The 24,311-nt window shown below is 51.1% G+C and overlaps 1 protein-coding gene across 1 annotated transcript; it reads right to left on the reverse strand.

Moving 5' to 3' along the window:
* Positions 1 to 1,578: 1,578 nt before the first annotated feature.
* GALR1 (galanin receptor 1) lies at positions 1,579 to 13,746 on the reverse strand. The gene is made up of 3 exons (XM_008685901.1): positions 13,081 to 13,746; positions 8,785 to 8,850; positions 1,579 to 1,896 (listed from the first exon to the last, which is right to left on the reverse strand). Exons 1-3 carry the CDS (start codon positions 13,744 to 13,746, stop codon positions 1,579 to 1,581), a joined length of 1,050 nt encoding a protein of 349 aa, XP_008684123.1.
* Between the last annotated feature and the right edge of the window lie 10,565 nt (positions 13,747 to 24,311).

Below are 24,311 nucleotides of genomic sequence, written 5' to 3' on the forward strand. Positions count from 1 at the left end.
CATGAAAGCTCATGACTTCCCATCCTTCCAAAGAGTTTTCTCCTCTTCTGGCTAGAGAATCAGTTGTACCATTGCAAATGTAAATACGGCTTGTTGGAGGAATATAATTGGTGACAATCATTTCATTAGCTAGAGAAGTTAACATGCAAAGACTATATCAAGTTCTTTTTAATCTAAACTTTGATATTTCATATGGAATCTTGATTTGACACAGGTGTACATTATGCTAAAGACTTTTTTTCTAGGTTTTTTTGTTTTCGTATTCTCCTAAAATAGATGAAAGTCCCGTAGTCTGAAAACTACTCTTTTAAGGTAGGGTAATTTAACCTATTCATCCCATTCTTTCATTGTAAATATGAATAAATATGAAATTGTCACGAAAACTGTATTTGAAATTCAGCTTGTGATCATTTTCACCTCAAATTAACTTTTCCAGGGGAAGTAATATTTGGGGCGAATGTGCATTTAACATTAGCACAAATTCAATGACAAAAGCATTTCTTTGTACGACATATATTCCTGGGGACGCCTGTTCAGAAGAGTTCCTCAAGCGTTACCTGAATCAAACGTCGAGTGTGCTTTCTGGGCGTGCCATGCCCATTGCCACCCGTGGCTTACTGAATTCTGACTTCTCTCTGGCCCCATAGAAATTATTATCTACACAGCGTCCTCGCTGACTCAGTTTTTAACTCTCTTTGGCTCAGTTCCATTCGAGGCACAGCTAATACTCCGGGCAAGTAAATTTGTAAAACTGTAATGACCAGTTTCCTTTTCAAATCTCACTTGAAGCCTCCACTCTTCGAATAGTTGCATTTGGCATTTTTCCCTGATTTGTTTTTTCGTTAACTCGACAAAGCTTACTGCACAGGATAGTTTAAAGGACGCTGCCCACGGCTGGCGCCCCGAGTCACTGGGACACCACTGCGCTGGCCTCTGGGGATGGTTAACGGACCTCAGGCCGACACGCGGGTGCCGCTCAGCCCCAGAAACCCCGTCCCGTCGACAGGCAGGAACGAGCGCAGTCTGCAAATAAACTTGGCCAAGTCTTACTTCCGTTTAACAGATGTGTCTCTATACAAACGGCCACAAAAATAAAATTCAGGTAAAACTTTCATCATGTGTCCATGATCATATTTGAAAACACATAGCTTACGACATTACCTCTTTTCTTAAAATTGAAGAATTAACGCATACACGTGTTTGTAAATAAATTTGCTGCAGCCTGTAGGTGGCGAATACTCCTGACCGTATTTATCGGTCCCGATTCCTTACTCTGTGAACGCCCCGAATTATCAATGGAACTCAACTAAACTTACCTTTCTGTAGAGGCATAAAACTAGGGAGCACTTCTGTTTTTGAAATCAAATTTAGAAATAATCTTTACTAGACCTAGAGCTTTCCTAAATGGATCAAAGTACTTTTCTTAAAACCAAGTGGACTTGAATTAAAATGACATAAATCTTTGTGAGCTGAGAAGTTGCAGCCTGGCTAAGCGCCCCCCCGCCCCCCCGTGGGTTTACGTCGGGTCCACACGGACGGAAACCGCACAGGCGAGCGCTGACCGCACGGACAGGCTGCTCACACGTGAGTGCAGTTGGTGGACGGCGGGGTGTCGGCTCGACTTCTGTTTTCTTTCGCGTCGTGAAGCGGGGTTGCGTTGCGAACGCGGCACTTGAACACCTGCTTGTAGGCCTTCCTAAAGTTCTCCGAGAGGAAAGCGTATATGATGGGATTCACCGAGGAATTGCTGTACGCCAGGCAGTGGGCTGCGATTCGGAAGAGGAAGGAGGCGGGGGTCAGCGGGAAAACCCCAAACTCAGCCCAGAGATTGATGACGTGGTGCGGCAGCCAGGATATCCCAAAAACCACGACCACCACCAGAACCGTCTGCGCGGTCTAGAAGGAGAAGGAGACAAGAGGAAACGCGTCAGTTACAACAGGAGAAGAATCCGGAGCTTGAAACACGCTCTAAGCTCAGTTATGTGTGTTGCCGTGGAGTCAGACAGACACTAAATCTGCGTTTCGTGTCGGCCGTGACTTCACAAAATGCTGTTGTCCCAGACTTGTCTGGGACGTGCTGGAGTCACTTCATCATGTATGTGAGACGCATGTGCATTACGGGAAGTATACTCTGGATGCTGGGAATACAAACGTGCAGAGATTGGACACTGTGACCTTGAAACCCACCAAGCTCTGAGCAGAGCCCACGCCGAGACTGTGTCACCCGAGAGGCAGCTCAGGTGAGCGCCCGAACCCTCTCCGCACGGCGGCCTCAACACACCGCGTATTTCTGTGTTTCTCCTGGTTAAACTCTGGCAGGTGAAAGACCCCCCCCCTGATGCATTCCAGACAGACAGCTCCGTTTCCGTCTGGGGGCCAACGAGCCCCATTTTTTGGTTTGCATACAACCCTTCCCTTGCTGCCCCTAAATCAGAGGCAGGACCCACGTGTTTCCCTTGAGATTTGGGCCAAGCAGGGGATGGAAGAAAGCCGTGCCTGATTATGGACCTCAACACAGGAGCAGGCTGCCCTCCAGCTTCCCATCCGCAGCCGGCTTTGTGTGCTGCTCCCCTAATATTTTTTAAACTAAAATACAACACAATCAGCTCCCTCCTTCCTTGAAAGGTTGCCCCCCCCCCCGCAACATGGTGGCTCAGGAGCCAAGCGGGGTCCTGACTGCTGATGGTCACAGCGGCACCGCAGCAGCGGTGGGTGACTGCTGCTGGTGTGCAGGACATAGACCCCATCGGGATCACGGGGCCGGGACGAGAGCGCTGAGATTTAGAATGGGCAGATAGGTGCCTGGTGTTCCAGAGCCAAACGCCAACTTAGAGCAGGAAGCCGGGTCACGCGATCCCAAACCCATGTTATGGACACTCAGACGCAGGGAGAGGGCAGCCTGCAAAGTGTGCATAATCACCACCAGCCCCATCATCGCTCTGCGCCGCTCCCCGGGCTGCCGGGAAGGCAGGGCATCAGGACACTTGGGCGGGCAATCAAAGCCCCAGAAGACAGTGGTCACCTGGCCCCCAACAGAACGATGCACGGACGTGTCCCCAGCCCCCTGCACTCGGCTGCTCCAGCAGCCAGGTCACCACCATCAGGGAAGGGAATCTGGAGGACGTGAGAGGTGCATGCCTAGAGCCCCTTGCCTGAATCTGAGAATCTTCTCTCTCAGATTAAGCCCCTGTTGCTTGGATTCATGGAGTGGAAACACGGATGTCTGAAACACCGGTCACAAGCACCCACGCCAGATGGGGAAGTGTAAGGACACACCTTTCCCTGACCTCCCCGCCAGAGCTTTCCTTCCCACACAGAGCAAATCCCGACCAACTGGAATGGATGGACAAGGGGAAGGAGGGTTGGGAGGACGGACAGAAGAAGGTTTAAGAGCACAGGGACGCTCCTTCTCCTGCCCTCACCTGGAGCGAGGGCAGGACGCAGGAGGTGAACGGGCTGCCTCGCGCCCTGCCCTGCGGCCCCCTCCACCGGCCTCAGGAATGAGAACCTCACCGCAGACGCCCACCACCCAGGAGGGCAGCCGTGAGCCTCCCACGGCCACAGGACCAGCGCGGGCAGCGAACCCACATGCGGTGCGTGTCCGCCAGAGCCGTGGGCTGGAAGGCAGGCACTCTGCAACCAGGTGGAGGCACGCGCTGCAGGAGCGGATTTCAGGCAAGCCCAGGGCAGACGCATCAGGAGGGCAGGAGCTGACAGGACGGCTCACCATTGCAAGGCGCCAGGGACTGTGCGGAAGCCCGGGACTCACGTCAGCCATAACCTAGCTGTGCAGCCTTAGAGAAATGACATAACCTCCCTGGGCCTCGACACGGTGCCCCAGTGAAATGATTCTGAGCGTGCCTCATCATTCAAACACTTACGACGACTCGGGTAAAATCTGACAACAGGTTTTTTACAGGGTGGCAGGATTACATTAAAAGCTGCTCACTGCATGACGCAGAAAGTAAACAAGAAGTCTGCTCACATGTATTAACAGATTGTCTGCTATCAACCCTCTTATCCATTAGTGTATGAGAGATTCCATTCCCAGATGATTTAATCAAAAACGATCGAGACACAATTATACCTACAAATAGAACAGAACACATCGTCTTCTCTTTCTAAGACAACGAGGACATCTCTCTACTTCACCAAAATACCCTCTGGATATCCCATTTCATTGCTTCTTTCTGGAAGTTTCTACTAAGTGCCAAGCTTAGGACAGAAACAGACCCTAGCAGCTTATTGATAAGATCCATAATGTACCACAGTCCGTAGGGCGAAGGTCACATGCGTGACTACGGTGTATTTTAAATGTATGTATGTTTGGAGCTCATTCCAAATTTACCTTTGAATTTTTAGTGATTCCCCCTGATCTTGTCAGAGCCACGAACAAGGCTCTTTTCTTGGTCTCCCCATCGTGTTGAATACGACAGGATTACAATTCACAATAGATATCGGGAAAGGCTACTTACTGTCCCGTACCTAAACTCGATCAGGTATTTAAGGCTGTTCCCCAAGAACAAAAGACAATGCGCGTCCGCGCTGACTGCTCTCCAGGATCTCCCTGCTCACCGACCATCTCGGCCCCGCAGAGGTGAGGCCCTCTTAGCCGGCCTCCGCATCAGCGCCCCACTCCCGGGCTTGGGCACTCGGTCCCGCAGGCTTTGTGCCGACTCCCGTCAGCCTCAGCAGCAGTTAGGCAAATGTCCAGGTGTCGTCGGAGACAGGTGTTTGTCTTCTTCTGTCTCTCTCCCTCCCAGGCCCTGCTGAGGGGCCATGTGGTTGAGGCCACACGGCAGAACGGCAGCCTCCATCACGGCCCAAGGCGTTCCACTCTCAACACGGACGACCAGTGCCGACAACACCATCTCTACCGTAAAGAGCTGGTCAGAATAACGCGCCGGACAAGCCCAGACCCGAGACTCATGGATCTCCGTGTGCCCGTCATTACCCAGGACGCTGTTTGTTCAAACTCAACCCCCTGGGCCTCCCCGCCCACAGCACGGGGCAGTTGGTAAGGTTGTTAGGTACTTACCCAGGAGGGTCTTTCCAAGAACCTACTTTCTGAGAAGCTCCGTGGTGTTTGAAGAACCACAGGTGAATCCATAAAAGCCACAAAAGAAGCAAATAATCTTCCCCATCTCAAATTAAAGGCAATGCTGTTCCCTCGGCGTTGACAGCCCCCAAGGCCGCACCTGCCCTTTGCCTCGGAGAGACGGGGCGAGCTCCTTGCTCTCTGTTTGAAATGTCAGCACGTGATGGGAGAACTCCCCTCTGTGGGGAAGGAGGCTGATCGCTTTCAATTCCTTACATGATTTTTTTTTCATTTCTTCGAGTACCACGGCCTTAGTCAGAGACGGGTTACACCCAGTTTATTTGTGACTTCCCTTGTTTGTCCATGTAGTGCATCGAACCCCAACACTAACTTTTGATACAGAAAAAGGCATCCTTTAAAGTTACATGCAAAAAACTCTATACTAACTTACTACCCTTGAGACTGGGTGCGCTATAACCTTGTTGGTTTTTTTTCTCTTTCTACTGACAGTATCTGAAAAATATTAATCTCTCTTCCTCCTGTGAGATGTTCTTCCTCAAAGTCATCCGAGACATCTGTTCTTTCTTCAAAGAATCTTCCTCACAATATGTCTAATGGAGCTTGGCTGGGAAGAAAACAGTAGCTGAAAAAAGAGAATGATGAAAACATTTCCTAAATGTATAAATGACAGTGAAAAAGCTTGCCGAGCTCCTTCAAGCTGGGGTTGGGGGCTGGGGGGCAGCTGCTGAAAGAAGCCAGGTGGACAGGTGTCAAGGAAGCCTCTAATCTCCCCTCCGAGGTGCCCATCGGACGTGCTCCAGCCGGCCCAGCAGTCAGTCTTCCGGAGACGAGCTCGGAGTGGTGTTCCCGTATCCACTCAGCCTCGTGCCAGGAAACCCTTCCTCGTGTGCTGCAGAGCTTTACATCAACCACGGGGCTCCGCACTACTGTTACGAGTATTTCTACCGTGCAGGTCACGCTCCTCCAAACATGCGGAGTGACTGCTGAGTGTGTCAGTCGCGAAGGGCCTCACTCCCCACCCCGAGACCATCGTGCACCTGCACGCAAGGATGGAGACAGCGGGAGCACGGAGCTCTACCCCCACCGCGAAGCCGCACTGCAAACCAGTGCAGCTGGGCTGAGCGGACACGAGCGTCTGTCTCAGGCAGATCCCTGTCCCCAGGGACGGGGCGTACGGAGCACCAGCTCTCCCTGCGCTGAGACCTGCAGGAAGGTCTCTGCCTCCGGGCTTCTGGCAGACCTCTCTCCCCTCTCCTCCTCCGCCTCCCCACCCTTTTCCTTCTTCCTACCGCTCCCTGCACCTCCCCGCTACCTCCTGCTCAGACCTGGCACGCACACCCCCGCCAGCTCCACACCTTATTTGTTCTGTACAAACAAGGAGGCAATTAAAGGTATCAAAGGAGAGCCGACATCTGTTCAGGGACTGTTAAGGGTCAGAGGCTCTGAGAGCGGACGAGAAAATCTCCTTTCCAACTCCAAACGCTGAATCGTCTCCTGTGATACGAGTTACATTTACACATGTGCATATGGTGCGTACACATATATGTGTAGATGAAATAAACGTGCATATACGTATGTGTGTACACACGTGTGCATATATACACAGGCATATCGCATATAATTAGAATATACACGTGTGCACATACACGCACATGCATATACACACATCTATTTTGTGTACACATGCATACACACGTATGTACGCCGACATATATAATCTATAACTACATAATATATACATACGTATATAATATATACATGCACATATATACACATATTTACATGTACTCATATACGTTTTACATAAATGCAGAAAATACACACATACACACACACACGCACGTATTTCACCTACAGCACACATAACACACACACACATATATGCATATACACACGTACATGTACGTACACCCCCACACACGTACGTATCTATAAAACCGAACACAGAAGCTGTTAAATTAATCTGTAGAGATTTCCACCGTAGAGCAGAAGCTTTTCTAATTATTTCTTACAAGATCTATTTTCATTCTTTTCATCGCTTTGCTCTTCGAGGGGACTTCCGCCATCTCTCTGTAACACCTCAGAAATACAGAGACTCACAGGAGCCACAGCCCACAAATAAGAGGCAGCCAATGGTAAGGAAGTGTCTGACTCCTTCCTTGGGGAACCGCGAATCTTGTGCGTGGGTAATAAGCACTTGGCATGGCCCAGTGGCATGAGCTGGGCGGGAGCTCGGTGGGCCAGGTCCTTCCACAGACGCTCCGTGGGCCCCCCCCCCGCCCCAGCTCATCTGTCCGTCCCACTGCAGAGCTGACTGCCGCAGGGAACGCCAGCCCCTTCCAGTCCCATGGGTCAGCTCGTTCCTAGAGGGCGGGGGCTCCATAAATAACTCTCCCAGGGGAAACGACAATCTTTAATTATTTGTAATGAATCATTTTCTTGGAGACAAGTGGCTCAGAGGACCAACTAAAAGGCAGACCAAAAAAAAAAAAAAAAAAAAAGGAAATACTCCAGGATAACAACATCGCTGAAAACAGAAGGGAAAGACTGGCTTTAGCCCTGACTCTACTCCTACAAGGGAACGCTCTGTTGGCTGCTTACAGGGACCCAGAAATGTAAAATAAAACCTACATAACTGTTGAGATGTAAGGACAGGTCAGTGAGTGGAAGAGGGAAGGCAGTCTGGTTATTTACGTTGCACCTTTTATTTTTCGGTGGTTATCACGACACCCCAGGACCGTACTGGGAACGCAGGCTACACGGCACCCTTTTCATCCAGCTCCTACCACTTCTTCTTATCGAGTCTGAGAAAGGATTTGTTTTCAGCCATATTACACACAAGGCAAGTCAGGAAGAGCTGTGCTTTAAGTAGGACTTTTAAAAATAAATGTGATTAAACTTTAAGTTCTGCCAGTGATGTATCCTCGATCATCATACATATTTAGAAGCGCAAACACGTTACTTTGCGATAACTCACATTTGTGGGTAAAATGGCTATAACCTCCTCCCGAAACATCTTGTCCAACACTCTTACTCTACTTTCTAAAGTCAGAGATTCTATAGGTATCGTTAAGAGTTAGATTAATCCTGATTTGCAACATGGTTTTTTCCTCAAAATGTGAACTGTAATAAATACCAGGATGTTAGATGCTTTAATATGACCCAGGGGAAGCTTGCTTAAATCAGGATTCACGGGATGAGAAAGACAATTAAAAGTGGGTAGAAGTCCCCTCGGGTCCCTCCCCCATCTCCCCTGAGGACCCGCGTCAGCAGAAGTCCAGGAGGAAGAGAGGACAATGCATCCGATCTGGGGGCTTAAGAAAGAGATTAAAGTAACATTCTCCGAAAAGACAGTTAAGCCAGAGCCTCTTGGACTCACATCAGCGATGGTAAACACACAATAAAATGGTTTTGTGCAAATTAGGATGTCAGCAACTCTACCCTCTGTCCCAGCCAACCTAGAACACACCTCCCAAAGTGAATCCAAAAAGCTGCCTGTTTCCTCACCGCTCCAAGCCTGCATCTAAGTTTTCAGGCAGCATCTGGGCACCTGTGATGCCCTCAGCAGCTGACCTTCCATCCCTGCCCTGTGCCTCGCCGTCAGAGGTTCACTTCAAATGTCTGTACCAAGGAACCGAAACGTCACAGGCAGTGGGTGGATATCAGGATACTTAGGAATAAAAACAGCCTACCGTGACACGCGGGGACACACGTGTGACTATTACCTTTCTCTTCGACGCTTCCGACTTCTTTGACACGTTCTTCAACTTTTTATGCAAATGGTTCAGGACCTGGAAAACACAGACTAATGAAACCGTTTGCCTCGTGCCCACAGTTCCTTGTCTGATTTGCACTGACGATTCTTGACGTTCTGACCTGGTAATCACATCACTTATAAAATCATTCGAAGTGAAAGGCACATAAGGTGCGGCAGTAACGATGAGTACTGCCCGCCGACTGCAACTATTTCTCTGCTATTCAGGAGAACCCAGGGACAGTCTGTGCTCAAGGCATCTGTTTGCAGAGTTCTGCGGTGTGTGGCTCTGGGGTTTTGTCCAGAAAGTGCCACACTGCTACCCATATACGAGTCCTTACGGGTCTACCTTCTACCTCGGTTTCCCCAAGATTCCACATTTTAACAATCACCAGGTCCCTGCTGTATGTCGGGCGCGATGCTAACTCCTAGAAGTGTGGAGAAACTAGAGAATTCCTTCCAGTCCCACCCAACGGGGAAAGAAAGACAGCGAGCAAATCAAGATGACGTAAGCAGCTCGTTCTTGCGTGCGGCCAACGTTTGCTTCGACTCACTCTTCTGTTTTCCTGTCGTGGGCTCCTTCCAGCAAATTCCCACCCACCTGCTTTCCTTGAGTTCTTCATTCTAATTCTACCCCCTGTGCCATGCGTGGAGGCTCGCATGTGGGGGACTCAGCCTCTCCAGGGATTTATAGACAGTTTAGCAAGGTTTTACAATTAACATCCCTGCCAGAAGATCTCCTGAGAGATGCTGGCTTCGGTCATTAGAGGAACTATTTTTGCCCTCTCTTGCCAGTGTAATACTCAGGAGAAACGACGTGAAACATTTGGGTTCTATGTAGGAATTTACAACAGAGCCAACCCTGCAGACTCATAATGGGATTCATTTTTATAAACCATCTGAGTGAACATCGAAGGAAAAATTAGCCTCTGGATGACTAAGGGCTTCGTAGCTTGCCCAGCGAAGCTCTGAGAGGACTAGAGACCACGTTCCAGGTACTTTGGTCCCTCCAGCACCTCAGCATGGAAATAGTGCGATCAATTTGGACTTACAGTTAAGCCTGCTTCACTCAGCTCGATGCAGGACTTCTGGAGTGATCAGTTAAACCCTAATTAAGAAACTACAGGATTTATTTACCAAATTCATGAGCTCCAAGCAAGTTAAGCAGACATCACTGGGGTGTGAATTTCTGGCTCCAGATTCGCAGCCCTGCTGGACTACTTCTCACTCCCACAGTGGTTTAGCATTATCTCCAACAACACAGGTCTTTCACGTGGTACGGTAGCATTTAGGATTGCTCTCAACACACTGATGATAGATTAGTTCACCGTTCTGCCAATAGAAATTGGGGGTCCCAATTTGTAAAAGAAAATCAGAAGAGATTTTGCAGGATCTTGTCTGGAGAGGACAGGCGCAGTGACTTTCTTTGCTGGCAGCCTTCCCAGCAAGACCACAGGAGGACACTGGTCATTGAGGACAAGGGACAAGAAGAGAGAACAGAGGGTAGGCAGCAAAACAAAATCAGAAAGGACACCTGGAGAGGAGGCCAAACAGAAAAGTCGAATGTTATCTGCTTCACAGTGCTGCCTAAGGGTCTGTTCACTCCTCAACAAACTCACGAATCACATCTCAGGGCCTTCAAGCCACCTGTGGAATGTTGTTGAGTGGTCAGTGGAGAAAATACCCAAGTATAGTATTCTTTGCTGTTTCCCTTCAGTAACCCATATATGAGCACACATTGATGTATTATAATGCATATATTGATATATATATTTGATGAGGTCTTGTCATCAAAGGTATCATGATGGGTTATAATTGCAATTCTTTCAAGGATGATGAGGTCATGATGGTATCACTCCGTGGTTCTATACACTTAGGAGTGTATGTAGGAGGAATACATTCAAACCTGAGCCAAGGTCACCTTGGGCATCTGATGTCTCTGGGAATGTGAGAGACTTTGGCGGGTGGGCACATCCTATCAGATGGAATATGGTCCTGAACAAGAATTCCCTCCAAGGGAAGAGAGGGAGGGGCCAGCCCGATGCAAAAGGGAGCTTCACAAGCACACGCCAGCCTGGGCATTCTGACTGTTTCTAAGGGACCGTGTGGCACACTTTTACACAAAGTCATGAGGTTTGGAGAGTAGAAGGCAATACTCAAATGCAATTCCTTTGTTGAGTTAAAAAAAAAAAAGGAAAAAATGTAATCTCAGGTGACTTTTCAGCCATTTGTGTTTTTTCATGGCGGCCATCGGTCTTGGGCCTTGGAGAATCAGCTAGTCCTGAACCTCACATTCAAGAAGAAGAATCGTTAGCTGGCCAGCGTTTCTTAATGATGGAGGCAAAGAAAAGCAGCTGGGAAGGAACACCTAAGCTCTTCTGCAGGCCCTGGAGTGACTCTGCAAATATTACCTTGAATTTAAAAGAAATGACCAGTTATGCTTAAAAGCAAACTATCTCCATGTAAAAAGTATCCCAAAGATCATGTATTTGTTGAATGTTTTACAATTATTTTGAAACTGGGCCCTATGTGTGACTTTCATAAATTCTTAGGTGACAGAAGTGTAGACTACTTTTTCCTAAAAGTTTGCCTTTTCATTTTCCTCAAGAAGACCTAGAGACTTCTGGGAAGTGAAAGAAGAGTATGTTTTAGCTCTGCTTTAGGTGATTATGAATTCACCACCAAATCTTCTAAAAACACTTCTAGTCCTGAGCTTCATGCCCCCAAGGTCTTCCCTCAGCGACTGGAACCTCTGCCTTAGAACCCTTCCTGAACCATCCACCACCTTCAGAATCCGGGTCCGTTGCTTTGCTCCTCCCAAACCCTTTTCCGGATGCTCCCCCCACAGGCTTGTGCAGACCCAGCAAGACAGTTGTTCATGTCTGTCGATGCACCGGGAGAACCACGTTTGTTTTTCCTTTCACATTTGAAGGAGGCTAAGTGAATAAACTGGCCGTTCTGCAAAGAGCTAAGCTACAACTGTCTTCCAAATGCCCGATCCTGCCTATCTCCTCTGTGTTTCTTTACATACAACCCTTTGCTGCAGGCCATTCCTTCAGATAATACCCAAAAATATTACTGTTCAAGCAGACGTAACTCTAGATAGATGCTATGGAGCAGGGGAAAACAGAAACCAGGGGCTTCGAGTAAAGCCTTTTGCTGGGAAAAATACTTTATGAATTGAATGTAAGTACTGCTCTCTGTGATCTGGTTACTCATGGCCCTAGAGTCACAGCGTTATCAGAAACAGAATGAGAGACAGAAAAAAATGAAAATAAAATGCTGGGAATTTCACAAGTTGGCTACAGAGATATTTTCCTCATGGTGTCGGTACTCAAGGTTGGGGAGTTGGGCTTTAACCCCACGCATCACTATCCAGTGATGAGGCATATATTTTTACTGAAACACAAACAAGTGTATCCAAAAAGTTGAAGACTGTTCGATCAGTATGACGTTGTCAAAACCCCGAGTTATTAATGAGAGAGGAGGCGACTTTGCTGAGGTCTGCCAAGCTTTGTGAAGGGAGGGTGGGAGCAATTTTCCTGCTAAGGGGGAGGGGTAGCTGGTCCAGACAGGTCAGTAACTGCACTGCTGAGGAGAGTGAGGGATTTAGGCCTCAATTAGCTCATGTCCTCTGCACAACCCTTCTAAACAGAATTGAAACCCTTCCACCCAAAGTGCTCTGGAGACTCAGGCCAAGATGATGTGAAGAAATATTCTCTTAGCACTCAGGTTTACCAAGCTTAAGCTTCTGTAAAATACAGTTCCAAGCGCTGTCGCCAGGAGCCGCGGCTTCGCAGAGCTGGAAGGGGACCTGCGCGACCACCGGGAGCCCCAGGCGAGCGCGGGGGAGGGGGCGCGCTCACCGCGGCTCTGCAGTTGGTCACGCAGATTGGATCGCGCAGGTGCTGGGTGAGAGTGGCTAAAACTGCGCGATTCCTCTGCTGAGAGCCCGGTGCTCTCAGGGTCAAACTCAGGATCCAGGGCTGTGGTGGCGGGAGTCCCAGGGGAGGCGGGACCTCTGGGAAGTGACCTGCAAACTTTCCCCAGCGGCTCCCAGACTCCAAGTAACTTTCTCGCACACCCTCTCTCACACCTTCCACCGGGAGAGGGCAAAGGGCAGTGGGGACGTTCCCATCCCGGAACAGCCCAGAAAACTGGAGCAGGTGAGGGCAAAGGGGGTCCTAGAGGGGCCCGGGACACAGGAGCTACCCGAGGCCCCGAGCCCGCCGCCCGCCCTGTCCCTGCCCGCGCCCCGTGCGCCCACCTTGGCATAGCAAAAGCAAATGAGCAGAAGAGGCAGCAGGTAGCCGAAGACGAAGGTGCACACCACATAGGCCTTCTTGTGGCCCTGGTTGGGCCACTGCTCCCAGCAGAAGGTCTGGTTTCTGACTTCCCAGTGGAAGAGGCGGTGGTGGTAGGCCACGGGCGAGGCCATGGCGATGGACAGCGCCCAGATGAAGCCCACGCCCAGCAGCGCGTTGCGGGACACCCGCAGGGAGGAGGAGCGCCGCGAGTGCACGATGGCCACGTAGCGGTCCACCGACATCGCGGCCAGGGTGAAGATGCTGACCAGCATGGAGACAGTGAAGAAGTAGTGGGTGAACCTGCAGATGAAGGCGCCCAGCACCCAGGTGGGCAGCGCGTACACCGTGGCCTGGAAGGGGATGCAGAAGAGCAGGTAGGCCAGATCGGCGATGCTCAGGTTGAGGATGAACAGGTTGGTGGTGCTGCGCGGCTTGCCGGGCTTGCTGCGCGCCAGCACCGTGATCACCAGGCTGTTGCCCAGCACGCCGAACGCGAAGATCAGGCCGAACAGCGCCAGAGTGATGAAGTTCTCGACGCCGATGCCGAAGAGCGGCCTGGGCTCCGACGCGGGGGGTTCGGGCCCGCTCCCGTTCCCCTCGCTGAGGTTCCCCGCTGCCAGCTCCATGGCCCGCGGGCGCCCTGGCGCCCTGGCGACGGTTCCTGCTGAGGAAGAAGGCTCGGAGGACGCCGGGGGTCCCGACCCTAAGCGCGCAGAGGGCGAGTTTCGGATCCTGAGGCTCCGCGATGGGCACGCACCCTGCGGCTGAGCCTACTGGCACCGTCTGTGTGCGAGGCCGCCTGCGAGGAGCCCCAATCGGGATCTTCACGGGCGGGGGTTGGCAGTCCTGAGAGCGCGAGGTTTCCTCTGCGCGGCCGCCAAGCCCAGGAGGAGGGACCCGCCAGTGCACTGCAGAGGGGCAGAGACCCCTCTGCGCCTGCCTTACCGGTTCCTGGTCCCTGCTGGCCCTCTCCCACGTTCCGGGAGTGGCTTTGGGCTGCACCTGTTGCTCTGAGCCGCTCCCTTCCCGCGTCGCTCCCGGGGAACAGCCAGTGGGCAGCAGCGCACGGCCAGTTCGCGGAGAGGGCTACCCGCGCCTCCAAGCCAGCGGCGCCTTGTCTCCCTCCCAGTTTTTGCAGGGATTCCAAGTGATCAACAGGGCAAGCGCTTTCTCTGCGCTTTCCCGAAGGCTGGCAGAGGGGGTGCTCCGGGGCCTCTCTGTTGCAACTGAGAAGTAGAAAACACAGCCGGCTGAAATCCGCGCCCCTGGGGGCCTCTCCTGTCCCCCCCCCGGAAGTCACAGCGCTCACAGAACTGCAGGAGTCCTAAAGGGATGGTCGCCGCCCACCTCCTCCCAGGAATCAGGCGCGCGCGCTCGCCTCTGCAAGGTGCGGACCTGCGTGGGTCCGGCGAAGGCGGCAGCTGCGGGTGCAGCAGGGCCGGGCGGCCAAGCCTAGCCGATCGCGCTCCAGCACGCGCGGGGCGGGGAGGCGGCGGGGTGCGCAGCCTCCCGCTCTGCTAGCGCTGCGCATCTTTCTGGCTCCTGGGGTGGCTGTCCCTGAGAGCACTCCCTGCCCCAGGAATAAACCCCAGGGATTAAACCCCCAGAAATCAGCTATTGGCCCTGCAACCTGGAGTTCTGTAAAATCCCTAATCCCACGCCCACCCTTCCCACCTCTAGGGAGGAAATAAGCAGGAAAAACATGAATGACCTGTTTGAGTTTTCATTCTAAACGTCACCAATATTAAAGGTGTCGTGTTCACATCATCCAACTTTAGATCAGTTTTGCTCTGTGGTTCTCATGTGAGTGACATAAACAGAAGTACTGACATGACATATTTGTGAGATGGAAAGAACATGTTTAGTATTTCATTCCTGTTGTCAAATGTGGATACACCAAGAAACTGAGCTGAGGACAGCGGTGAGTAAGCATCGTCCTGGTTTGTAATCTTGCTAGTTCCCAACTAGAGAGCTGAAATGGGTTCATTTATTTGCAGCGTTGATATGAGGTGTCTCTATTCACTTCAAGATCCACGTATGTTTCCAGCACTCTCCAAATGATGACTGAGAGTCCATTATGTGCCAGACACAGTCAGGTCACCGAAGGACGAAGGACGAGTGGGTGCGGTGCGCCCTGTGGGTGTGACACAAAGATTACTTGGAGAACAGGGCAAGTGCAGACACAAGGCTGAGCCTTGGGGAGTGGGGGAAGCAGGCGGCAGGGAATTCCGCAGGGAATTCAGCTCTCATCCTGCCTCACCTGCTCTCTCTGGATTTTGAGGAAGTTCCAGGAAGATGTTGAGGCAGTTCTCTGAACACCCACCATAGAGCAAGTACTTCACCTGTATTCATTCTGTCTTCTGATGCCCACACACGTTTCCCAGAGGACAAAGTTGAGTTTAAGTAACTTTTGTAGCAGAGTATCTTGCTAAGTCAAGAAGGGTCTTACCTTCCCTGGAAGGTGCCTCCAAACCTTGTCCATCCATTGCTTTTCTCCCCAAGGGGTTCTCCGACCTACACATTCACGGGATCCTGCGTTGGGCAGCTCTGTTTCATTGGAAGTAATTTGTAATCAGATTTGGGAAAGAGATGTTTTTAATTATTATGAACTATTTTCAACATGGAACAAGTAAGATGAAATTATATTGAATACCCATGTGCCCACCATCCAGCTTAGAATAATAAAAAATATCATCAACAGACTTGGAACCGCTTTTCTCGACTTTGCAAATCACAACCTCCACCCCGCCATCTCCAGGTAATCGAAATGTCTTGTCTGTTAGTCACTTCTTTACGTATTTATGGCATAGACATAGGTTCTTCAATAATATACAATGAGTTTTTGGTTTATTTTAACATTATATGGTTGGTATGATAACACGGATTTTTGCCTTAGGCTGTGAATTGTCTTTTATTGCTCTAGACACACCAACGGTCTTTGCTACTTATTCATCTGCTGTATTTTTTGCAATCTTCCCACGTCCTGTGATTTAGGGGGTATCTGTTAGAAACAGCACATAACTGGATTATTTAAAAACCCAATTTGGCAATCTCTATTTTTTAACTAGTGAGTTTAGTCTCTTTACTTTCATTGGTACGACTGATCTAGGCGGACTTATTTTTTGTATCGTTTCCATGCCTCTGCTTCTCCCCCTTGTTTTGACAGCTTTTGGATCGCATTTTAACCTGATTTTCCCCCATGTTAAAATGGGGGGAGGAATATGATCCATTTTCATTCTTTTGCTGGTTACCCTTGTGCGTCTGCTACACGCCAGGACCAATTCAGGGTCTGGAGCTAGAGCAATGAACAAAGCCAAGCCCCTTCTTTCATGGATTTTAGGTCTTATTATGGAGACAGGACATTTAAAAAGAAACAAAACCATACTATGCCATGTGGCAAATACTCTGAGGGAGAAGAAAACAGGACAAGCGAAAAAGAGCGATTGGAGGGTGGAATCATAGAGCGTAATCAGGAGGTCTGTCTTCGAGAAGCTGACATACTGGTGGGAACTGGGAGGAGGTAAAGCAGAAAGCCTGTGTCTCACTCACTGCAGGACCCATAACAAATGCTCTAGACGCGGTAACTTACAAACAACCGACGTTTATTTCTCAGCTGTGGAAGCCGCAGTCCGAGAGCAAACCGCCTGCAGATCTGGCGTCTGGTGAGGGCCTGCTTCGGTTCACAGCCAGCACCTTCTCACTGTGCCCTCAGGGCAGAAGGGGCATGGGTGCTCTGTGGGGCCTCTTATAAGGGCCCCGATCACATTCATGGGGCCCCACCTTCATGAACTAATCACCTCCCAAAGGGCCCACCCCTTACCGTCATCACTTTGGGGGTGAGGTTTCAATATGTGAGTTTTGGGGGGACACCAACATTCAGTCAATAGCACCTTTGGAAAACTGCATGTAGAACATTCTAATGAGAAAGACCAGCCTTCAGACAGCAACACGCTTGTCTTGTTGGAGGAACAAGGAGGCCTGCACTGCTAGGGTGTCAGTAGCTAGGGAGATTTCTAGGTTGTGAGCTCAGAAGAGATGGGGTGGGGCAAGGGGTGGGTGATGCTGGACGTGGCAGGCGAGGACAGAACTTGGCTTCTACCCGAGCGTGATGAAACCACTAGGGCATTTCAACCTGTGTTTTGGAAAGATTACTCTGCTGTTTAGAACAGGCCATAAGAAGAGCAAAGGAAAGAGAAGGAAGACCAGCCAGAAAACTTGCAGGAATGTAGACGACAGAAAATACCAGGGTGGTGTGAAGACGGGAAAGAGAGAAAATGACAGGGAGTGAAAAAGAGAGGGAGAGGAAAGAGGGAGAGGGGGAAAGAGGGGGAGAGAGAGGGAAAGATGCCTCCCAGGGCTTGAGCCTGGCAGCCTGCATGGGGCCACCATTTACTGGACAGAGACAAAGAGTAGACAAGGTGTGTCTGAGGTTGGGGGGAACTCATTCCACCAATGACTGGAATATTGACAATTAACAGAAGTTCAAAGTAACCACTCTTATTATCCTCCTTCCACACAAGACAAGGTCTCAGAACATCTTTCTAACTCTGGCCACCCTTTATTGTTCTGCCCGGTTCTCCCGTCCAGTGTCAGTCACTGGACGCCCCCCCCCATTAGGCACGATGGCCATTGTCGTACCACACAGCAATGCTTATTTCCTTCACTCTCCTGTGTGCATCTTAGGCCTCTTGGGAGATTATTTTCCTCCTTCTTGAGAATATATTTCAAATTCCCCTTGAGCGAGGGCCAACGGTAAGATGTGCTCATCGTTCCTGGAGCTGTGCTTTGCTGGCCCTGTCGCTGAATGGCAGTGGGTCGGTGGACAGCCCTGGTGTCTCAGCCCATGGAAGATTTCATTCCACCTCCGTGTGGCTTTTGTTTTTGCTCTTGAGAATTCAGCTGCTTTGGTTTTTGTCGCTCTTCTGTGGACAATTTCACTTTTTTCTCAGTTTGTGACACCTTCTTATAGTTGGTATTTTATCATTTCTCTTGGTTGTCAGCGACGGTTGTCATCGTTCCTCCTTCTTGGGGCTTGTTGAATTTCTGAGGGTGGGGATTCACATGCTTCACCAATTTTGGAAAATTCTCGGCCATTAGCTTGTAAATATTGTCTCTTTTTTATTCAAAGATTATATTTTGAAAATTCCTGCTTCTGAACTCCTGGCAGCCTGAGTGTGCTGTTCAGTCTTTCCACGGAGCCCCTTTCCTGTGGCCTGTGGCTTGTGCCATTGGTTGTTCCTGTGTTTGGTCTCACCCCTTAGATCTCCGCGTGGCAAGGATGTGTCTGTGGGAATTTCACGGCACCTGAGTTAAAAGTACTTTCTTACGAGGGGCCGCTGGGTGGCTCAGTCGTTAGGCGTCTGCCTTCGGCTCAGGGCGTGATCCCAGAGTCCTGGGATCGAGTCCCGCATCAGGCTCCTCCGCTATGAGCCTGCTTCTTCCTCTCCCACTCCCCCTGCTTGTGTTCCCTGTCTCGCTGGCTGTCTCTCTCTGTCAAATAAATAAAATCTTTAAAAAAAAAAAAGAGTCCTTTCTCACGAAGTGCTGTTGGTTGCTTCTGCCATTCGTCCCCATGGCTCCCTCAACTCAGAACGTTTTACGTGAATATCTCAGCTTATTGAGTCTCAGGACATGTGAATACGAATTCGACTCCAAAGCTTCTATGAGGGAGGTAACGTGGCATAAATTCTCAGAGAATCCTTTTTCTCCACCCAGTTCTGAAGCTGGTACAGAGTCTTCTAGAGGCTGTATTTTGGTCGTTGTTTGCTTGCTTGCCATCACCCTGCTGGAAGATAACACCCCTGCCGTTCCTGGGTGCCTGTGCGTGCTTGCTTCCGAAGGCGGGATGAGTCCCAGCCAGGGGCGATTTCGTGCCCTCCGCACAGGTGGCCCATCCCAGAAAAGGGGCTGCTTCAGGAGGCTGTCTCCTGGACAAGCTCACGTGGGGCAGAACTTCAGCTGAGCCCAACCAACATATCACCTGAGCAAGAGATAAACCTTGGTGGCTGTGAGCGGCTGGTTGCCGCAGCCTGACCCAGCAAAGGCTGACCGACGTGTGCCTCGGGCAGGAGAGATTGCAGAGCTCACGGAAGGTGCGGCCCTGCAAGGATCCTGGGGTTTGCAGGGGTCCCAGTTCCAATTCTCCATCTTGTTTGAATCCAAGACCTTGTCTATCCAGCGGAAATTAAATAACAACAGCAAACCTACAGGTTTTCACCTAAGAGTCCTCTCCCCGAGTCCAGGCTCACGTAAGATGGCACTTCTCAGCCCCAAGCTCCTGGGCAGAGCCGTACGATGAGTTACGTCCAGTTAAATAGGAAAGGAAGAGACGTGTCACGTCCAGGCCAGCACAGGGAGAAGCCCACACATGGTGTCCGTGTTCTCTCCCTTGCCTGTGATGGTGAAGGATGCCAGCTGCCGGGGGCCAGCCACAGAGGGGAGCCGGCTGGATCCCGAGTCACAGACGGGAAAGTCACCCCGAGCAGCAACGCCCTTTATGGGGCTGAAATATCTCCGTGTCCTGTATCAAACCCCCGTGGATTTTGGAATCGGTTTCTTCTATTACCGAGATCTCATTGCCAGGTAACGTTATGTTCGTCTCCGGTGTACGACACAATGATTCAACATGTGTAGCAGAATGGCTTGTTTACTGCAGCAAGCAGGGCCTGTCCTCAGCAGCTCCCCCGAGTCTCGGTTCCGGAGCGGGGCAAAGCCCTCGTGCTGGAATGGCTTCAGCATCGCCTGCCTCGACGACACTCACCTCCTCTGTTTTTGGACCCTAGGAAATTTCCCATTCCATTGAAAGCTTATTTATGGGTTCTAGTTGCTTTAAAAACAAAAAAACAAAAAACAAAGCTAGTAAGTCTCTTCAGTATAGAGTCCATGATACTGATAGAAAATTATGTCTGAAAACTGATTTTTAAAGTGAACTTTAATGCCATATGCATAATAAATATATGAGGGGACAGAAAATTAGAAAAATGCCCCTGGAGAAAGAAAGTGAAAAGTTTCATGGAAACATGAAGAAACAAACAAAATTTCCCATATCCATGTGCATACTATTCTATGTTCCCTTGTTATAGGGAATGTCTAGAATTTAATACGTATTTCCATGGATTTTCACTGTTTGTCTTATGTAATCAAGGGACACCCTGAAAAACATCGGGGGATTGAATTTCTGAGCAATGGAGAGAATCATCCCTTGGGGGTCTGCACAGCAGGACATGAAGGCAGGCGTGAGGACCCGGCTGTGGGGTCTGCAGGAGGCGTGAGGACCCGGCTGTGGGGTCTGCAGGAGGCTGTGGGGACCCGGCTGTGGGGTCTGCAGGAGGCGTGAGGACCTGGCTGTGGGGTCTGCAGGAGGCTGTGAGGACCTGGCTGTGGGGTCTGCAGGAGACTGTGGGCTTATCTCCTACAACAGGGGCTCCGTTGCCCTCCCTGCTTGCACACCGCCGCACTGGGTTCCTACCCAGCTGCCAGCTGGGCACGAGCCCCACACAGGGCCCCCCATTCACCACTAACTCCTCGCTCCCCAGCATCCCGGCCTGCTGCTGGCGGGTGGCTCCCGCGGCGTTAGCTCCCTTCCTGCAACTCGCCGTGTTTCTCCATAATTGTGCGCCTTTGTCCAGCTCTCTGAATATCATTTCTCCTTTTGTTCCCAGGGGAAATTCTCGCTCGTTGTTCACGGCCTGGCTACCATGCTCCCTCATTTCGGGAGTCCTTTTGGCTTTCCCTGTTCGGGCGGGTCACCCCTCCTGCTAGAATCACAGAAACCCTGCCTGTTAGCGCTCTCAAATCACTCAGCACAATGCGTAGTAATTTTGTGTCGAGGGCTTACGTTTCCCAGGCTGAAAACCCGAGTCTTCTCTGGGTAAATATTCAGGTCAGTTCCAGACAATTCCCTCTGTCCTCCATGGAGTTACTCTCAGCTTCTGGAAGGTTCCAGTATCGGCTCCACATCATTCTCCTTCTGCTAGGAGGCATCCATTGTCCCCCTGTGGCCACTGCAGAAGCCTCTAGAACACGGTCACTGCCCTCCTCTGCCCTGGACACTCTTTCTGCTCACACCGTGGGCATCCTCAGGACGGCTTCTATTTGGGGGGCTGGGATCTGGCCGGGGAAACCTGCTCCCCCCCTCCGTCCCCAGACCCAGGAGGGCCATGCACTGCTCCCCCTGATCTCCCCCTGCAGCCCACACTCTGCGCTGTGAGAGTCAACCAGACTCTCCTCTAGGATTTTGAGATAACCACCGCTGATCCCAGTCCTCTCTGCTCCTGAGCCCCAGCCCGGCCACTGGGTCTCTCAGCCGGGCCATTTCCACTCCACGGGTGGTTTTCTTAACCTTCATGCTCCTGGCGCACATTTGGGATCTGTCCGTGCTAGTATGGGTGTCGGGTGGTAACATTCTCTAGGGTGAATGTACTGGGATCCCGTCATGTAGAAATTTTGTGATGTGAATACTTGTTTATCTGCCCAGCATCCCTGGCATGTGCTGGAAACACTGCCTGGACCATTCTGCGGTAATCCTGACTGAACGCTGCCCACCTGCCCAGGCTTGCTCTGAACGGGCTGCAGAAAACAGGTGCTTCTCTGTCTTATACTTGGCCCACGGGGAAACACCTCCAGACTCAAAGTCTCAAAAAACCTTTTTGAAAAGTCTAAGCTGTGTGGTAACAGCAACAAAATCACTGAAATGCAAGGTTAGACAAAAAGGCTGACTTGTCCTCCACATAAAGTCATAGGTGTGGGGCTTTTCCCTCTTTGGTGACTAAGGGATGAAGCAAGAGGGCCGCTCTGTGCACAACGGGGTCGGGGTCAGGGGTCGGACACCGTCTCCGCCTCCAGAAGCAGCTGTGCTGAGAAGGGCGAAGACAGACCCTCTGAGACTCTCCGCCCCACGGACGACTCAGGGTCCCAATTTCGGGGAGCACTTTGCCAGGTGGATAAAGCATGTCGTGGCCGCTGACGGCTCTGCGGTGTAGATGTGGACAGCACGCCGAGGCTTGAAACCGCTTTGGTCATATCCACAGACATCTCCACGCACACAAGGCCTTGCTGACTTTGTGCTCTCATGACCTGTTTGCTGAGTGGATGAAGAAAAGCTCTCAAAGAGCCCAAGGTGGGTTCATATGCTATGACTTTGTTTCCTTAAAGGACAGAGTGGGAGACAAGAAGTATGCGATACAGAAACTACCAGGAAAGCGTTTTCTGGCAAGAAGTTTGGGTTGAGAACTTTATAGACAACCATCTGTTCAGTTAAGGAAAATTGGTCCCATCTGTTGTTTTTCTGTATAAATGTTTACTGAGGACAGCTTAGCATTGCTAATAAATCCAGCGTTGTCCTTACAAAGAGGTGTGTGCAGACTCAGTAGCCCTTCTCGGAAGGGAAGCCTGGGAGGTTCAGAGACCGGGCTGGGAAAGGCCCAGGGCCGGGCAGACAGGGACTGGGGAGGTGGAGGGGCCAGGCCTGGGCGGTGGCGGGTCGGGGGGCGAACCCCGTTGCGCCGTGGCTGGTCTGACTTGTTCCGTGGCCTTGCTAGCCGGCCTGGGAACACAGAGGCTGCCAGGAGCAGGTGGCGGGATGAGCCAGGTGCGGACAGACGTGCCCGGAGCGGTTGGCTGTTGGCTGACTTCCCTGAACACGGTGGGTGTAGGAGCCGTACCACCAGCTCCTCCGCCCGCGGCGGGGAACCTCCGGGTGTTTCCAGGCAGCTCAGGGAACAGCTGCAGACTCAGCCAGAGAGCGACGGGCGGGCCCGGGGACCGGACCGAGGTGCTGGCCGCGCGGCATCGTCTGTGCACCCAATGCCACCGAGTCATGTGCTCCAGAATGGTTCATTTTAGCTCAAGTGCATTTCAGCTTAAAATGTTTAAAAAGACAATGTATCCACACCAAAAATAAGTAAGTAAATACAGGATCCCTTGTCTCTGTCTTCAACCCCAGCCTGGGTCATTACGGTGTGCCTCGGTTTCCTGCTGCTGAGAGGAAGGCCGCCTGACTTTGTAGCACGAGGCCAATCTGTGCTTGTCAACTGTCGTCTGCTCAGTGCTGGGAGGATGCAACTTCTCGTGTCAGCTTGTGTTCAGAATGTTTCATGTGTCCTCCTGAGTGGGTGAGAGCAAAGGCGTGGTCTCACGGTCTATACTTGTCGGGGTATCTGCAGCCCTGTGGTTCCTCTCAGGTTCAAAATCATCCTTTAAGGACGGAGACCTGCTGGTGGACATGGACCTTCATCACAGCCCTCTCTGTGCCTGGTGCAAGTACAGGACGCCAGGTGGGGCCCGCGGCACCCCAGAGGGACAACACCAGTCAAGAGCCCCATGCAAACCATCACCACTCAGAGGGTTTCTGCAAGATGTGCGTCTTTCTCAAAAGTCTGCTTGCTCTTGTGGGTCTGGCTCTCCACGCCCTCAATCCAAGACCCAGCTGAGAACACTCTGGGCCACTGTCCTGCGGGGAGGAGAGGACGAGGCCACCCCTGAGGCACAGTGAACTCTTGCAGATGTCACATATATCGGTCTGCTCTGGGCACTTTGGCTGACACGGTCACTTAAAGAACCCACAGGGACAGGAGCTCTGCACCAAAGGATGTTCCTGCCCCGTGGTGGTTGGTGGAGAGAGAGCACCTGCTGCACAAGGATGAGGCCCCCCACAGGCCTCTCCAGTCATGAAATATGGCGACTGGAAATACAGGCATCTGGATGACATCATTGTTTTCGTGGATATACTGTCCCTGACTATGAGAAGCCCACGAGGCAGGAGTCTGAATGTGTTACTTGTCATCATGACTTACCACCCAACTAGCAATTCATCCTTCCCCTGTTTGGGGGTATCATTCAGTTCCTGTGGTACACAGGGCGCCCTGTTGAGGGGTGGGGGAGGCGAGATAGGAAGATGAAAGCCACGTACGCAGCACCCCTTTGGAACACCGTGGACTGTGACCACGACTGTAACCTGCAGCTCGTGTGCTTATGATGGTGACTATTAGGATCGCGTGCACATGGAGCAGTCGTCGACAAGAGCCGCTGCGGGAGTGTTACATTGTCAGCGTAAGGAAGGCGTCTCGGCTTGGCAGCCAGGAGCATGAACTTTGCATTAGGCAGAACTGAAACGTGCCCTGGCTTGCTCTGTCTGTGGCCTAGGGCACCTGACTCCGTTTTCCTAGGCCTCAGGTAATTAATCTGCAAGAAG

Source organism: Ursus maritimus, unplaced genomic scaffold, assembly GCF_017311325.1.
Source record: "Ursus maritimus isolate PB19 unplaced genomic scaffold, ASM1731132v1 scaffold_18, whole genome shotgun sequence".
Classification (NCBI taxonomy): Eukaryota; Metazoa; Chordata; class Mammalia; order Carnivora; family Ursidae; genus Ursus; species Ursus maritimus.

Bases quoted from the DNA above. Each gene is read 5' to 3' on its own strand.
- GALR1 (XM_008685901.1), bottom strand. From the start codon at position 13,746: ATGGAGCTGGCAGCGGGGAACCTCAGCGAGGGGAACGGGAGCGGGCCC. The intron at 8,851-13,080 runs GTGGGCGCACGG...TGTGTTTTCCAG, and splicing joins TTTGCTTTTGCTATGCCAAG to GTCCTGAACCATTTGCATAA. The intron at 1,897-8,784 runs GTAATAGTCACA...TTCTCCTTCTAG, and splicing joins CGGAAGCGTCGAAGAGAAAG to ACCGCGCAGACGGTTCTGGT.